Here is an 18,234-nt window from a genome sequence, read left to right as displayed (position 1 = left end):
AAGCCATTTATAATACCCATCAATGCAACCTACACCATCTGGGCATTGTCTATCATTGAAAAACTTTATATTGAGCCAGAAAATCTGTTTCACTATCGCTTTCTCTAATACTGTCTTACGTATTGACTTTTAAGAGCAGAGACTGCCTCTGACATGAACTCTGATGCCCCCAATTTAACCACTTCCCCTTGGTTAGGAAGCCTGGGGGCACTCAGAGGAAGGGGAAACAGGCAACCCTGATGAGACCTGATAGGCTGTGATCATATGATGGGGGAAAAGGTACCCTTCTGTCAGAGGTCTAGGGGACAGGAATATGGTGGAAGAGGGAGGGAGGGTAGGAATGGGAAGATACAAGAAAGAGGATAACAATTGGGATGTAATCTGAATAAATTATAATAATTTAAAATAAAAAATTTCTTCCCAGAATAACCTTGATGAAAAAACAGTACTAATGACATTATGTTTTTTGTTTATATGTCAAACTGGTCCGAATCGTCAGATTGACTATTCCATAGGTTTGTGCCTGCTCCTTGTAATGTTTAGCATCTCTAGTTTATCCCTATATATACAAGAGGATATTTATTCCTTGACTAGTGCTAGTTATTAAAGATTTGAACTATATATAGCTTGAAGTGGAATGTATTTCCGTTTCTGGAGACACATGTGCCTGAAAGTAATGGATAGTGTTTTAAAATAAATGGGTCAGAGGCCATGCCTACAGATTTTAATTTTTAGTGGAGGCCATCAAATTTTCAAGGTTGTTTCATGATATATCAGTGCCAAGATGGATCACACTGGCCTGTGAGTTCTTCTTATGGAGCTCTAATGGAGGGGTGGGGAGAAAGAAAGTCTTAGAGACAGACTAAAGGTGCAATAAGAATTGCGGGTCAGGAGTTTTTGTGTTTCTGTTTCCCACTTAGTTTTAAATAACCTAGGGTACAATTTTTTTTGGCTTATCCAGCAAATTAGGCCAGAAAAGACACTGAAGCCCTTAACACAGTGCCCAGCACTGAGTCCTGGCACAGAGCTGGGTGTGGTGGCACATGCCTTTAATCCCAAGACTCTGGGTGGTATAGGCAGGTGAATCAGTGTGAGTTCAAGGCCAGCTTGGGCTACACAGAGAGTTCCAGGATAGCCAAAGAAACCCTGTGTTGAATAATCAAAACCAATAAACAAACAAACAAACAAACAAACCAAACAGAGCACTTTCACTAGTACAAGCACTGTCTATTCGCTAGGCTCCTGCCCATTAATTGCAGCTGCCATGGAGCATAAAAGATATCAGAGCGTCCAATGACGTTTCTATAATGGGAAAGACTCATTCCCACGCTGTCTTATTTCGTTCCCCTTGTGATCCAGAACAGATATTTACAAAGCAATCTGCTGGGCTGCAAGCAAATGAACAGCTTTAATATTTTTTATATTTGTTGTTTTCTTTTTATGTTAATACAACATGGGTCATATAGGAGTCAGGTCTCATATTTGGACTCCTCAGTATTGTGCTAATGTAATTAGAACTCATGGCTTCAGAACCTGCCTATCATCTCGTAGTCCAGCATTTAACAAGTACATACTAAACGTCTAACTATCAACAGGCTTCCTTTTGGGCACAGTGGGGGTGGGAAAATAAACAAACAAATAAGATCAAATTCTACCCTTGTAGAACTTTGATTCATTTTTGGAGATAGACAAATAAAATAAAATAAAATAAAATAGTGTTCCAGATAAATCCAGTGGTTTAAAAAAAGACATAAAATCGGAGCCCTACTGGAGGGGAGGCTTTAATTTTAAATATGGCTGTTGGGGAAAGCTCATTGAGCAAAAACTTGAAGAAATCAGAGATCTCAGAAGTCCTCCAGAAGGAACAGCAAATCTGGAGTGAATGAAACAGGGAACTGGAAAGGCAGCTAAGATTAGATCCATGAGAGGATGGGTCAGGAAAGGCAAGGGGAGTGCCACACAAGGCCACACAGAATAACCAGTGAAAGCAGCAGGTCAGGCAGCCTCTTTTAGTCAGATGAGAATATTGGTTTTTTTTTTCCCCCTAGGAGATGAGACACTTTGGAAGGGTCTTGAACAGAGAAGTGCGTGTGACTGTTGGATGTAGGGTTCATTGGAATGACCCTTGCTGCTTTCCTTAGAATGGAGTATGGGGACAAGGGTAGACTCAGTAGGTGATAGGGGCTACCACCAGGGACTAGTGGTAGGGATAGAGTGCTCCATCACTTTTTTATATTTGCTGTTTTATTTTTTGTTGGTTTTTGTTTGTTGTTTGTTTCACCAAGAACACACTACCTTAGAGTACATCGTTTTCATAATACTTTATCAGTATTAAATATATGGACTTTTGCCGTACAATCCACTGTTGGAAGGACCCAGCTGTTTGAGGCTGCACTCTTCCCAGTCCGGATGGATAGCTGCTCTGAGCTCAGCATTAGGTGCAGACTCCCTCTCCCCAGCAGGGCCTCCAGCTCTTTGCCTGACTCCATCTGGAGAGTGTCTTTAGACATAGATGCCCTTAACCACATTTGATAGATGGCCCTTGACACAGCTCCCTGCTAGCTCCCCTCCCTGTGCCTATAGGATAATTAGGTGCTGTGTTCCCGTTCATATGATAGGAGCGTGCTGCCGTACATAAAAGAAGCATCCTTAAAGTGCTTTGTTTCAACCAATTATGAACGCCTATCCTGGAAACCCCTCCCCCTCTCCCAAAGGGTATATAGCCTTAGTTCTCCCTGATTAGCATTGAACGATCTCCTGAAGTGGTTGCCAGGGTGTTTGATCTCCATTGTGCTTACGGCCTTCCAGGCCCTGTGTCTCATCTTGCCTCTGTGGGCTGGTGGCCAACAGACCCCCAGGGAAGAGGAGAACCACATCCACACATCACTTAGCTGGGATATAGCCTGAGAAATGCGTTGCTAGGCAGTTTTGCACTGTGCGACTGTCAGAGCATGTGTATGTAAACTTTGGAAGTGTACATGTCACAGCAATATAATCTTGTGGGATCACCATGACATAAGTGATTCTTTGTTATTGAAATGTCATCCAGTGCAGAACTATACATTTTCCTTGGTGGTATTATCACACATATATGCAGTGTGGACATGTGAGTGCTGAGGGAAAGCTATGTGTCACTGGTTTTGTTTGGTTGGTTCGTTTTGTTTTTATCAGAATATTGATTGAAATTCTGCACATGATTTTCATTGTCTGATATTAACCTCTTTTTAATGTTTTTTATTTAAGTGATTTATTCAGATTACATCTCAATTGTTATTCCCTCGCTTGTATCTTCCCGTTCCCCCTCCCTCCCTCTTTCACCCTATTCCCCTCCCCTAGGTCTGTGACAGAAGGGGACCTCCTCCCCTACCATATGGTCACAGCCTATCTGGTCTCATCCTGGTAGCCTGCTTCCCCTTCCTCTGAGTGCCATCAGGTCTCCCCACCAAGGGGAAGTGGTCAAATAGGGGGCACCAGAGTTCATGTCAGAGTCAGTGCCTGCTCTCCACACAACTGTGGAGAATGTGCTGTCCATTGGCTGATCCGCTCCCAAAAGTATGCCTCCCCAGGCCTCGTTTCACTTGAAAGGAGACAAAATCCCCATCCTACGTCCTCCCCCATCACACTCCCGGTCTGCAGTCACAGAGTGTCTGGGAACTGAACGACTACTGGCCGACTTCCTCTTTCTCCTCCCATATGTATGTGTGCTATATATATAAATTTGGATACGGTTTTATTTTTGTGACTTAGAGATGGTAAGCCTGTCAAAAGACTAGGCAAAACATAACCTCCCTTTTGGAAATAATGAAACCCCAGCACAACAATGTGTTTACTGGCATAATCATGACATGCAAGCTACTCTGTCACCGATTATTGATTAGATCCATGGGTATGGAATAATTGTTGAGATGACTTTAGTCAGGTTTATTCCCATCCGATAGGTCCTAAGGATGCAGCCCATGAAAGGAGCACTGCCAAGATGCATGCTGTTTTTGTCAAACCCTCATTATAGGCCCCAGAGGGACCTTGTACTGTAGGCACAATGACTGATTTTCAAATTGAAAATTTGGACTCAGAATCAAACGAGCAAGCAGTGGTTTTGCTGAATGGATGTTAGGACAGAATGAATGGCACATTGTCTTGGAAAATCAGACACAGGAAGTGGCTGAGACGTTGGGTGCTACAAAGAAGCAAAAGGCTTTATTTTCCTTCACATGACTCTTAAATCCTTGATGTGTACACAGTAATAGAGACTGGGCTAAACATGTGGTTATAGCCGTTTTCAACACACATTGACATCATTGTAGCTCTTGGTCATGCACTTATTTCATGTGATATTTTTAAAAAGTCTCTTTTTTTTTCTTGCTAGTGTGGGATCTGAGCCTTCATCTTCTCACAGGGCCAGTCCCATGAGGAATCGAAGCCAGGGAAGTGGTTTCTCCCACAACTCTTCCTTCAGTGGTACTTGGCGCCCTTCCAGTGGCACTAAGCCTTTTAGTACTGCTGGCACTCATGTGGCCTCTTCGTGAGTTAAACGGAAACAACAGTTTCAAAAATAAGTGTGATCAACTTAGGAGTTTGGGGGGAGGGTACAGAATGGAGGGAATTCCCCGGACGCTAAGCTTCTCCCACTCTTAACTACTACAGCTGGTCCTGGCTTCTTAAGTATGTAAATCTCCTCATAAGTGGCTTTGCTAGCTCCAATTCCTAGTTCACCTGTATTATTTATATTGATGTATCTGGGTCATCGTGAAGCCAGAGGTGTGAGCTCATTCTGAATAGCCTTAAGTTCTGGTATGCTCATTTCATACTTTCAAGTGTTTCTGGACAGTTGCAGAAGAGCAATACACTCTGTTAGTGCAGGTCAAAAGCCTAAATCCTCTTTTCAACTTTTACAAGTACTCAAGAGTGCTTATTATTGTGAAAAACAAGAACAAAAGCCATGCCACACAGCTCATAAGGAGCTACCGTTGGCATTCCTCCCTGGCCTTTCCAGGTCACTCCTCCAGGTTAAACACAAAGATGGATCAGTCCAGGTCCTTGGCAAATGCAATTAGCAACTTAGAAAATAGTTGGCTTGATTTTTGGTCTTTTTCTGAAAATAGATTTTTTTTTCTCACATAATATATCCTGATCACAGTTTTCTCTCCCTTCACTCCTTCCAGTTCTTCCCCACATTGCTTCCCATCCACATCTACCCTCTTTCTGTCTCTTATTAGAAAACAATGGGACTTTTCAGGGGTTGTAATAATAAAAAAAATTAAAGTAAAAATTAACACATTGGAATAGGAGAAAAGAAATGAATAGAAGGAAAAAGGCCCGAGAAAGACCCACTCATTGACACACTCAAGAATCCCATAAAAATAATACTAACTGGAAGTCATAATAGATACACAAAGAATCTATAAGTAAAAGAGGTTTGTGTGTGTGTGTGTGTGTGTGTGTGAGAGAGAGAGAGAGAGAGAGAGAGAGAGAGAGAGAGAGAGAGAGACAGACAGACAGACAGACAGACAGACAGACAGAGACAGAGAATTTTTTTAAAGCCCTGACATGATATTAGGAGGCAATATACCTCTAAAGATGCCACTGAGTTCATTTTCTGTTGGCATCCATTGCTGGGCATGCAGCCTACCCTTAAGAGTAGTTTTTCTCCCTAGTGAGACTCCCTTGAAGAAAACTAAAAGTTCATTTGCAAATGGTCATCAGTTGAAGAGAGCTTCTGAATTAAGGATGGGGCATGTGTCCACTTCTTTCACTTCTAAGGCCTTAACTGGTGCAGACCCATCCAGGCCCTGTGCATGCTGCCTTAGCCTCTGTGAGTTCATATGTGCTTTAAGGGCTGGAGGACAAAGTTTTGAGGTGAGGAGCCATGGAAGTGGGGGCTGGAGGGGGAGCTGCAGCAGGTTGTCTGCTATAGAACTGGAGGTGAGACTCAGAGATTGGATTTGGAGGAGCTGAGGGAGAGGTGAAGATCGTCAGTCCACCTAGCTGCTTCCTCAACCAGAATGCAACTGGTCCTTTTGAAGACCTTTTGGCAGTTCAAAGAAGTGAAAAATACCCTAGCATTATAAGGATCCATGTAGATGTCACTGGGTCAAGTTCTGTGTCTTTATAAATGACAAACTAAGGCACACACATGCAACCTGACTGATGCAGGCTGATGGCTACAACTTAAAAGATAATTGGAAAAGAAGCACAGTTTGCTAGCTGAACAACATGCCCAGAGCCATTTCCTGCAAAGTGATCACCTGCTTCACTGAGCACATGAAAAGACTATGCTGGACACACAGCCAAAGCTCAATTTTTGGCTCTTTGTAGTGTCTTTCAAAGATTATTTTCACAGATCTTCTAAAGGATCTGTAACCTGTTAGGAAATTTGCTCTACAGAACTTGTTAATACTGTCACACTGATAAAATCAAACTAGTAGTTAGAATTTGTGACACATTATTTTAGGCTCATGACATAGCTCTGGAAATTTGAGGTCTAACGAATTGGTATAGGATGAAGTGATGTTTTCGTGATAAATGTAGTCTCAGTGGGCTGTGGTAGCTGGAATCAAAATGGCCCCCATAGGATGACGTGTGGCCTCATTGGCAGAGGTGTGTCACTGGGGTGAGCTTTGAGGTTTCCAAAGTCCATTCCATATTCCCAGTTAGTTCTCTCTGTGTCTCTGTGTGTATCTCTGTCTCTCAGGGGGTCTCTGTCTCTGTCTTTGTCTCTGTCTGTCTCTGTCTGTGTCTGTGTCTTTGTGTCTCTGTCTCTCTGTCTCTCTCTCTCTCTGTCTCTCTCTGTCTCTCTCTCTCTTTCTCCCTCCCTCCTTCTCTCTCTGCTCCAGCACCACACCTGCCTGCCTGTTGCCATGCTCCCCACCATGATGGCCATGGACTCTAACCTTCTGGAACAGCAAGCTCCCTATAAACTCTTTCTTCTATAAGTTGCCTTGGTCCTGGTATTTCTTCATATCAGCTTTTTAAAAAGTAACTAAGAGAGAAGCCTTTCCAAATGTAACTAAAATGTATGGCATCTGCTACTGAACATCCCAGGAGACAGGGAAGTATGCTGGTGTTTGGTTTCCCAAAAGCCTTTAAAATGGGAGGGATCCCTCTCTCCCTTATCTTTCCGTATTAACAGCCCCCTTCATAGGCATAGCTACTTGGTTCTGTGTCTTCTCACCATTTTCCATCTGAAAGCATTGTCCTCTAATGTTCTACTGATGGTGTTCCTCCAGTCTTACCCATTGGCCTTCTTACCATTCTCTGTTCTGTTTCCAGACAACATGATTCCCTCAGCTAACCACAGTCTGGCAGCCATTACTGACTCTCAAGCTCAAGCCCCATACTCAACCATTATCTTCTGAACATGTTTCCTATATGATCTTTGGTCCCTTCAAACACACCCTGGGCCCCATGGGCTCTGGAGCTCTCATGTGTCCTCTAACTCAGTTTGAACAAAGCAGTAATTGAGATGGTTTCATTTCTCTACCAGGTCTCAGCTTCTCTGTCCCTTTGTAATGATAATATGTCAGCTGCGCAGCATGTGCTGCATTCCACATTTGTGCATGCAAACACACATGGATGAGTGCAAGTGTGTGCACGTGTGTGTGTGTGTGTGTGTGTGTGTGTGTGTGTGTGCACAAGGTAAAGCTGAAGAATCGAACTGGCCAAAATAATTTACTTAGAAAGGAGTTTGTAGTGATGTACTATTGTTGTTGAGTTCAGAGCTCTCTTCATAAAAAGCAAAGATGTGGTTATGCCAAGAGGCTTGTGAATTTTGGGATATCAGTATAAAATTGTATAATTTTCTGGGTCTTCTCCTCCTTTGTCTGACCTAAGAGCTTGATGAATCATTGAAAGGGGACAAAACAGAAAGGTTGAAATCTAGAAATTAACTGACCGGCTCATCCTGTGGCAGAAGCTTTGTGAAGCACACGAAGAATCTTGTAAATGTTCTTTTGTTTATTTCACCAAAACCACATATATAAGTTTATTGCAGAGTTATTAAGCATCTCAGGCTTGAGACACAGGTTTCTTGTATTAGAATGTTAGAGGTAGGACCCCAGAAAACCATATTTTTCTACCTCCTGATCTTAGTAGAGAAGAGACTGAGGCCAGGAAGCCAAAACCCACACAATTACTAACAAGTGCAAGCCCCTGTCTCCTGAACCCCCAAGTCTGGAACTCTAGCATACACTCCCCCTTTAAATACATTGAGTCTTTTTTTGTTGCTACCCTGGAGGGAGTTTTCAAGCCCACTAGAAACCTCTATGTATTCAAATTCTTGTTCATTTTAGTGTTCTAGGTACACAGACAAATAACTAGTAACAAAAACCAAAATTGTAAGTAGAGTGGGCATACACCGTTACTTCTCAAAGTTTAAAGAGAAAACTATAAAATAATGGAGGCTTCTGGTTTCTCTGCCAGTCTGGCTCCTTTCAAAGCTCTCTAGAACCGTGTCCCCAATGCTGCAGAAAGCATGCCCCTCTGGTTTCCATTTTGCAAACACATTCACCTAAGAACTAAGTACAGGAATGCTTTCTTGCCTGCTTTTTTTCTCTAACACCGGAGAGATCTGTATTTGAACTATTGAGAATTGACATAGACTTTCTCTATCAGACACACACACACACACACACACACACGCACATTACATAGCCATGGGAGTGGAAAGCTTATCTGCAGTACCTCTGTGTGTATTCACCAAGAACCTATTAATCTGTGAAGCTTTGGAATAGTTGAACCATGAGATTTCCACCTACGGTCTCTTTGGTGTTTCTGTTTATTAATGCTTGGCTACAGTGCTTTCTATCCCATACAGCTTCTTAGGACAGGTCTCTTAGCTATAGCGTATACCTCTGTGACTCAATTCCCTGTTTTCCTTTAAAATGGTCTCTAAATGTTGATATGCTCAATATGAACTCATGTCATCACTGGAATGATTGAGCATGTTCATTTAGAAAGTGGAGCTCCCAAGCTAGGTGCTAGGGAGTTAAGCGTAAAGATATGGGGACTTTGCCCTTTCACACCCAAACTTGGCATGCCATGTGTCCAGCTAAAGCAAGTTGGCCAGATCTAGAGTCTGTGCACTGACAGAGTAGGAAGGGATCATGGGGGTCTGGACCCTTGAGAAAAATCAGGATGGTGCAGGGTTGACAAGGAGCCTACCCAGTGTTACCAGGAATGACCCTACAGGAACAGAATCACTTATGCCTGCTGCCTGCTGCCTGCTCCCCAATTATCCAGTTTATGATTAAAATGAAGCCTAGTGAGTCTCTTCTAGGAGCCTTTGGGAACACTGTGGCATATGGCCAAGCCTCTCCATGACTTTTTTTCATTGTAATTTTAAGGTAACATATGCTACTTTTTAAAAGATTTTCTTAGTCTGACCTAACATTTTGGGTTTTTTTTTCCTCCTGTACTAAATCTTGAACTTAGAATTTCATTCATGCTAGACTGTATGACTGAGCTAACATCCCCAGCACCGATAGTCCTTTTCTAATGCTACTATTATAGCTCTATTCAGCCTTCTTTCAGAGTCTATATTAGTAGCATCTAGTCGTATTCGATCCCTCATAAATTTGAGCGGCGCCAAGACTGTATTGGGCATTGGAAATAAGAGTATAAGAGTGAGCTCTGACACCCTCTTCTCACCCTCTATCACACTCATATATTCTCTCTCTCTCTCTCTCTCTCTCTTTCTCTCTCTCTCTCTTTTTCTCTCCCCTTCTCTCCCTCTCTCCCCGCCTCTCTCTCTCTCCCTCTCCCCCCACCCCCGTGGCTACCACTGCAGCAATCCAGCATTCATGTCATCTGTCATAAGTATCATACATAGCTGCCCTGGCTGTTGAACATCTTCGACGTCATCTACTATGGACTTCTTCGTAGTTAATCTGAGAGTGGAATGTTGATGATGGACATCTTATTTAACCAACACAGTCTGGTTTTACCCGGGTAACATGAGACTTGATTCTAGTCCATAAAGATCGTTTTAGGTTTCTATTTGGCAAAGTATGGCTAGAGAAACTGTTCAGGGAAGATGCTTTTTTTTTTTTTTTTTAAATGGCCACCAGGTGTCAGCAGAGGATGTGAAACTTTTGATACCATCTGCATTATTGGTTTTAATTCACGGAAGCCATTCCCGTTGGCAGTCAGCCTCCACTGGGCCCGTTCTCCTCAAAATTAGCATCGAATCCTTTCTCCTGAAATCTGCATCAGAGTTTCACTCTTTTCTCATATAACACTTAATTCTGTCAGGCACAGGAATGGTTCTGCAAAGTAAGCTGTTGGGCAACATAGGCAAATGACTGTAACAAATCTCATATGCATTTTACCAAAGTTCAAGCAAAGCCTAATTGTACAGCATACAGTATTAAGACTACCTGATGCTTATGCCTTTTCTTCTTAAAAAAGGGATTTATCGTGTGTGTGTATGTGTGTGTGTGTGTGTGTGTGTGTGTGTGTGTGTGTTTTGTTGTTGCTGTTTTTCACTAGTTTCTCATCTTGCCTCTTCATTTGGGTAGACTGAACAGAAGTCTGAGGTCTTTAATGTGGAACATTGAGCAGGGGACTAAAGTAGCAAAACACTTTAAGCCATTGTCCTCAATGCGGTAGTAATTTGAAAACTGTCACTTTTGACTATATTGCCAGGCTATGAGAGAATCAAAGGATCCAGCAAGTGTGGGATGGTAGGGAAACAAAGCAACCCATGGCTTCACCAGCCACAACTGCTGAGGCCTGAGATCTGCTGGGAATGAGGAGTATGGCCTAACACACAGTTCTGGGCCTATTCCCTTATAAGTGGCCTGCTTAATGCACAGGGCTAGACTTTAGATGGCTTATAAAGATTTCAATTGGAGTTTGACAAGTAGCATTATAAACAACGCCAAGAGACATTCACACTTTTCTGTTGCTTTCTAATGAATAACGTATTGTGAGGCAGCACATTAATGGGGATTAAAAACTGTCTCAAATATCTTCTTTATAGAGAGTTGGAAGAAGAATATTCTTGTTCTTAAACTGTTGTATAGGATGGCAATAAGACCTACTTTACCTTTGCATACGATTGGAGAATGGGCCAGCATTCTTTCTTGGGTCATGCCTAGCCCAGTGTTAGACAGACACACAATGGAGAAATGCCTCTCAGATGTATTGTATGATGTTCCTTAAGCAGCTTTTTAAAAATGATCCTTTATTGACTTGATTTCCAATTAATATGAAAAGTATACATAGGATATATAAGGAACAGATCTAATTGCATACAATCACAGTGCCTTTACTCTGTAACAGTTTTGGCTAATGGTCTCTGACATTTCTTGCTGTTCAGGGCTCATGGAAGCTTGATTCTTAAAGTATGGCCACGGTGCTATACGTCTGTGGTGGTTTAAATGAGAATGGCGCCCACAGGCTCATATATTTGAATGCTCTGTTTGTACTCTTTCTGTTGATGAAACTGTTTGGGAAGGAATAGGAGGTGTGGCCTTGTTGGAGGAGGTGCGTGATGGCGGCAGGCTTTGAGGTTTCAAAATCCCATGCCGTTCTCTGTTAGTTCTCTGTCTTCATGTGTACCTGTGGATGAGGATGTAAGCTCTCAGATATGCTACAACACCATGCCTCCCTGCCTGCTTCTGTGCTCCCCACTATGACGGTCATGAACTCCCTCTGGAACTGTGAGTCCCCAGTAAACTCTTTCTTCTATAAATGCCCTTGGTCATGGTCTCTCTTCACAGCAGTAGAGGAGTAACTAGGAAAATGTCCGTTCTCACCTCTTTCGGCAACACTTTCATGTTCTCTTCTCTTCCTTTTGCAGATCACTGGGGTGATCCTGTTGGCTGTTGGAGTCTGGGGAAAGCTTACTTTGGGCACCTATATCTCCCTTATTGCCGAGAACTCCACAAATGCTCCCTATGTGCTCATTGGAACCGGCACCACTATCGTGGTTTTTGGCCTCTTTGGATGCTTTGCTACATGCCGTGGTAGTCCATGGATGCTGAAACTGGTAAGTATAGCTCAGCGGAATGTGCTGTCTCAATGATTTCTGTAAAGCAGTCCATTCACGTGATAGTTAAGGAGCCCTTTTTGAAGCCACAAAGAGGACTTTAATATCCATTGATTTTCATTTCACACTGGACTCTTCACTAATCCTTCAATTCTCCCAGTGGGAAAAACTACCCCAAACACAGCCTGGCACAGTACACTTAGTCCCAGCTTCCTGAGGTAGATTGGCAAAGCACTGGCCATTGATTCCAATGAGCGATTAATGTCTTCTTGGCAAGGTGCCCTGTGCCAGTCTCAAGCTGGCTTAGAAATCCCTTGTGTTGTGTGATGGGCGGCTTTGGTGAGCAAGAGATCATCCTGAGCATGACCACCCTTCCGTGTCCTCGAGCCCTTGGGAAAAGTCCTTGAGTCTTGTCACCCATGGTGTGTGTGTGTGTGTGTGTGTGTGTGTGTATGCTTTGCTCTCCACTCATACTCTCTGGCCTCGTGCTGTGAGAATTGTATTAAGCCAGAGCCTCTCACTCAGAGGCCTGATGCAACGGCAGTTGATTTCCAGGAGCACTGCAGAAGCCTCCACTCTGATAGTGGAGACAGAGCAAATGGTTCCTCCCTAAAGGTAAGGGCAGGTGGCTGAAAGGCTCTCAGTGTGTGTTTTTCACTAGCATTGGAATCTTGTGTGCCTTCTTTAGCTTTAACCTTGGCAAGGGAAAAAATCATTGCCAGTAACAATAGATCCTATATGGAGGCCAAATAGGATGTCTGACCACAGAGATAAATGGCCTGTTCCCACTTGCCTTCTGACAGCTATTTTCCCACAGAACTTTCTGGTAGATTGAAGGCTTGGTATGACACTCTGCACAAAGTAGTGCATGCTTCTGATCATATTTTCTATGAAGTATACAGAGAAATTATGTGCATGTATGCTTAGTAATTTAGCAGTTATGCATTTATATAGAATTTCATTAATGTTTAGAAAAATGGTTATTTTACACCAGTGCTTCCTTATTTTAGGAAACTAAAAGGAATTAGTGTGTCACTAAGAGGAGTTACTTATGAGTCTATGCAAATGTGTATACTTCTGTCATATGTACACATTATAGTTAAGTTATATGGCATTGTATAGTCCATCCACATCATCATTTAGGGTCATTGCAAACTTTAAAACTGTTATATTTCATTTTTGAGACGAGAAGAAACAGGTTATAAGACATATGACTTGCTGATAAGGAATGAATTTGTATTTTCTTTGTCTGATTTTCCAAGTCAGAAAAATGGGAATGCCTTCATAACTCATAAGTGCCATGTAACATCCTTGAACTCAGATGTTTGTATGTATGTGTACAAAAAGAGACACTCTGTGTGTGTGTGTGTGTGTGTGTGTGTGTGTGTGTGTGTGTGTGTGTGTGTGTTTTAAATTGGGAAATGCAGGTAGAATGAGATGAGAAACACTTGGGGTTATTGTTGGCATTGTCGTGTCCTTGTGTTGTTTAAAAGTTATAAATTCCATTCAGTGCCCCGCCCAGAGGCAAGCATCCCCAGAAGAACCTGCTGAGGGTACCATGTTCTGAGATAACTATCATAGCAAAGAAACACATCCTGCTGTACACATCCTGGCCTTTGACAACAGCTGAGAGGGCATACTTCCAAATAAAGTGGGTTTGTATTAATTTACTGTGAGATGTGGTTAAGAAAATGGAGACATTTACCAAAATGCAAAGCAGCAAGACAGCTCTGCCTCCTGGCCATGTTCATACATACAAAGGGCTAATGTACACGTGGCTTGGCCCTTACACTTTCTGAAAGCAGAACCAATACTGGCTAGTGGAAATTGGAAATAGATAGACCTGTGATGAGCGACAAAGACAGCTTCCCAATACTTGGAACAGTTCCAAAAATAGAACAGGCAGGCTTGGGGTAGCAACTCAGTGGTATAGCACTGAAGACCTTAGGTTCCATGCCCAGCACTAAGAAGAGGATGAAAAAGAAATGAAAGCAATCTGCATAGATTGAGTTTTCAGATGCTAGCTCACCATTAAGAAGAAGTTGGTGGAAAAACACTTCCCAGCAGGGCAGCACCATGGCCTGTGAGACCTTGGGAGGAGATTGAAAGTAGACAACACTTTGGAGTAGATGCCCTTTCAGGTTTCTCTGGATTGATCTGAACTGGTGAGCACGGTGTCACTTGAGGTCTCCTCAGAATCCGTATCCCCAAAATGTTGGTGCATATTAAAATGACTGTTTTCTATGTTGATACTCATGTGTGAAATTCTAGCCAGGGTATTTACATTTCTGAACTTTCTCCAGAGGTAATAAGGACTGGTCGAATTGCCCTTAGTAGAAAGAGGCTCACTCTAAGGGAACCCTCTTCTCCCTTTTAAAAAAAGATTTATTTCAACTATGTGTCTGTCCGTTTGTCTGTCTATCTCTCTTCCCCTGCCCTCTCCATTTCTCTCTCTGTCCATGTGTCTGTGTCTGTGTCTATGTGTGGGTGCATACACATGAGTGCAGGTGCCCACAGAGGCCAGAAACATTGGATAATGCCCTTGGAGCAGGCATTTGTGAGTCGCCTGACCTTGGTGCTGGGAACTGAGCTTGGATCCTCTCCAAGAGCGGTATGTGCTCTTAGGTGCTGAGCCATCTTGCCAGCCCTGCAAAGCCCTCTTCTTGATCCTGCCTTGTGACCTTGTCTTCGTTCGCTTCCTTTTTAGTATGCCATGTTCCTGTCCCTGGTGTTCCTGGCTGAGCTTGTGGCTGGCATTTCCGGATTCGTGTTTCGTCATGAGGTGAGTATGTTCAGGGTGGAGAGCTCAGTGTCTTTGTGAAGAGGAGAGTTGAAGGTGAATGGAATGTGGAAAGGCGGCATGCAGGCTGGCCAGACACCTCCCCAAACTGGTACACCCTTCAGTGTTGATCCTCACTGGAGCTTTCTCTGTAGCTCTTTCATAAAACGATTCTCCTCTCCCGTGTAAAGCATTGACTCACAATACGGATGAAATACTCCATTGAAAGTAGCTATATCCACAAAGCACGTGTGTGTCTTTGTATGACTTCTGATGCTAGCGGCAAGCTGAGCCAATTGTCTTGCTTTAGAAATCTACTATTATGCCACATAAAGAGCGGGAAAGCTGTAATAGGTATGTGGTGACGGGAAACAGCACCATATACACTGAATGCACCAAGAAGTCACGTGGCTGTGGTTCCTCAATGTCTGGCAGCATGTCTTCCTAGGCTCTGCTTTAGTCGCCGGGAGCTAGCCTGCTGTATGGTCTGTTCCTTTCCCTGTTGCCCTGATTTTGCCTTCGACTGGAGGTAGCATCCCAAAATGCCAAAACTAAGTTCACAAATCTGTTTTCCCGTGGGTGCTGCATCTAGTTAGTGTTAGCTGAAGAGAAAGGGGAGGAAGTTGTGGCCTCAGTAGCCCCGGTAGATGGCCTAGGTGCGTGCGTAAAAACCGGAAGTCCTCTTCTCCCTTTCATCATAGTGATTGGGGATTGCAGTCGCACCCTGCTTACAAATCAAGGTTGGCTTTGGCTGGGTCGTGAAACTCACGCGGTAACAGTAGGTCAAGTTGGGACCATTTACTTGGAAGGGTGTAAAGAAGACTGGGTTGCCTACAGGACAGCCGCAGTCTCGTTTCTTGGGCATATGTCCTCAGCTGACACAAGGCAGATTCCGTACACAACTCCTCACCCTGAGAGACAACTCAGGAGTGAGATGAGGTGACAGAGTTGGGTATGGTAGCCACTTTGGCTTGTAGCTAAATGTCTCACAACTCGTGCATGTCTCCTTATCTCTTACAGCTATCCCAGGGGCATTGCTTCCAGAATTTAGTACAGAATACTCCTACTTGGGAGACTTACCATCTTTTTTATTAATTTATTCATATTGCATGTAAATGGTTAGTCCATCCCTTGTATCCTCCCATTCCTCCCTCCCTCCCGCTTCCCCCCTACTCCCCTCCCCTATGTCTGTGACTGAGGGGGACCTCCTCCCCCTGTATATGCTCAGAGACTTACCGTCTTTACCATTGAGCTTGCCACCACGTAATGACTGCAACTTGCTGCTCTTCTAGTGCCTCAGTTTCCTCAGATTTTCAGAGGGATGCCCCCAAGGGCAAATGTGTTCACCGACGAGGAGAAAGGGTTTCATTAACTTTTGGGGAGGGTGGCTTGAGAGAGGGTTTCTCTGTGTAACCCTGGCTGTCCTGGAGTTGCTTTGTAGACCAGCCTCAAACTCAGTAATCCGCCTGCCTTTGCCTCTGCCTCCCTAGTGCTGGGATTACAAGAGTGTGCCACCACACTGGGATCGGTCTCCTTAATTTTTTACTCAGGAGAGAAACTCTTGTCCTTTAGCCTCTTTGATTTTGGCCTCAGTAACTACAGTTTAATGAAAGGTGGGTTTTCTCCTGCTCCTGTATTATAGAATAGAGGTCAGTTTGGGGCTAAAACATTAATCTTGTGGTCCCACTGGTCCAGGCTTTTCTGTTACCACTCGGTCTGCATAAAGTCAAAGAGGGTTATAGAAAGGAAGTTGGGTATGAATCAATACAAAGAAAAATAACTAGAAAATTCATGCCTGAGGTTTGGCCCCAGTGACCTTTATAGCCCCTTCAGATGCTGCCTAGCCACTTCAGTGAGCCATCTGACAGCCTGATTCCCTCTCAATTGGTGGTTGAAACCAAGTTTTTTTTTCTTCACATTCTTCAGCTAGCTAAACCTTTGGTGAGTTTTCTGCGATCCCTTGTCTCAGAAAACAATGCTTTCCCTCCCTAGTCATCCTTTACGGAGGAAATTTGAGAAGGGACGATGCTGGGGTAGAAACTAGTAGGAATCTGAGACAGTTTAGGCTACAGTGAACTGAAACTGCCTTCTCCTTTATCTCCCATAGATCAAGGACACCTTCCTGAGGACTTACACGGATGCCATGCAGAACTACAATGGCAATGATGAGAGGAGCCGGGCAGTGGATCACGTGCAGCGCAGCGTAAGTTTCAGGGAATGATGATGAGAATGGAGTCTGCATAGACAGTTCTGGGCCTGGTAGGGTGGTAGCTTAGAGCAGTTGCGTATACTGTTGATTCTCATTCGCCAACTCCTGGTCCAGTTCTGTTTTCAAGAGTTGATTCCGAGCATTTGTCCAGAGCTTGGTTTTCTAGGAAGTTAGCATCAAGAAGACAGCACTCTCCCCAACAGATCTTGTATTGTTATGAATGCCGAACGTGCCAAAGATGTCCTGTTTGTCATTAAAAGCTGAAGCATTGGGAAGGAGCAAAGCGGTGGGTGGGTGTCAGTCTAGCTAACACCTGATTTCTGAAATCTGGCTCTCTGCAATTGGTGTTCCCAAGCTAGACAGAGAAGTCAGGCAAGCAGCACCTACTTGGGGCCATGTAGTAAGGGTAGCGAATGGACCAAAAGGCAACTGAGGCTCTGTTAGGTGTGGGTTGCAAAGGAGAAAATTGTGTAGTTACATGGATGCTTCAAAAAAATTAAAACAGTAGGATTTTTTTCTTTTATTTTTTAATAACATTTCAGACTTTTAGAAAGTCAAACTATAAGAAACTATATACTCAGATTTACCAATCAATAACATTTTTGTCTCATTTGCTTTCGTATTCTCTACATGAGATGTCAGAAAGCCTTTTAAAAATATTTATTTATTTATTTATTTATTTATTATGTGTACAGTATTCTACCTGCATGTACACCTGCAGGCCAGAAGAGGGCATCAAGTTACTTTATAGATGGTTGTGAGCCACCATGTGGATGCTGAGAATTGAACTCAGGACCTTTGGAGGAGCAGTCAGCGCCCTTAACCTCTGAGCCATCTCTCCAGGCCCAGAAAACCTTTTATAAAAGGAAAAAATGGAAAATAATTTCGGCCACAGAGAAAGCCTGATACTCTGTGTCACAACCAACTGTGCCACCACAGTAGCAAAAAGGATCCAGGAACAATAGGCGACACATAAACAAGTGGTTCTCAAAACACCTCTACAAAACCAGACAGGTCGTAGGCTGTAGCTTCCCAGTACCAGCTTTCTATCCCATCTATCAATCACCTTCTCTAAGCTATTTCTCTGTTTATGATTGGAGATGCAGTGAGACCTTTTAGAAACTATCACTGGCCTCTATATCTGTATTCTGCGTATAATTAATGCATGCATCTGCATGTTTCCCAGCACTCTTACATGACTGTGATGCTTAGCTAGGTCAGAGACATACTACTCCACTTGCACATGTACGAAGTAAG

General features: G+C 43.3%; 1 protein-coding gene across 1 annotated transcript in view; it reads left to right on the top strand.

Annotated features, from left to right (window-relative positions):
• Tspan7 (tetraspanin 7) overlaps positions 1–18,234 on the top strand; it is a 112,221-nt gene that overhangs the window by 81,486 nt on the left and 12,501 nt on the right. The window contains exons 2-4 of the mRNA XM_051140998.1: positions 11,801–11,989; positions 14,697–14,771; positions 16,876–16,971. Coding sequence (XP_050996955.1) covers positions 11,801–11,989; positions 14,697–14,771; positions 16,876–16,971 — 360 coding nt within the window. The remainder of the gene's footprint in view (positions 1–11,800; positions 11,990–14,696; positions 14,772–16,875; positions 16,972–18,234) is intronic.

The sequence above is a fragment of the Acomys russatus genome, chromosome X (genome assembly GCF_903995435.1).
Source record: "Acomys russatus chromosome X, mAcoRus1.1, whole genome shotgun sequence".
Classification (NCBI taxonomy): Eukaryota; Metazoa; Chordata; class Mammalia; order Rodentia; family Muridae; genus Acomys; species Acomys russatus.
Note: the sequence above shows the minus strand (reverse complement) of the source record. Positions and strands in the feature narration are given on the sequence as shown.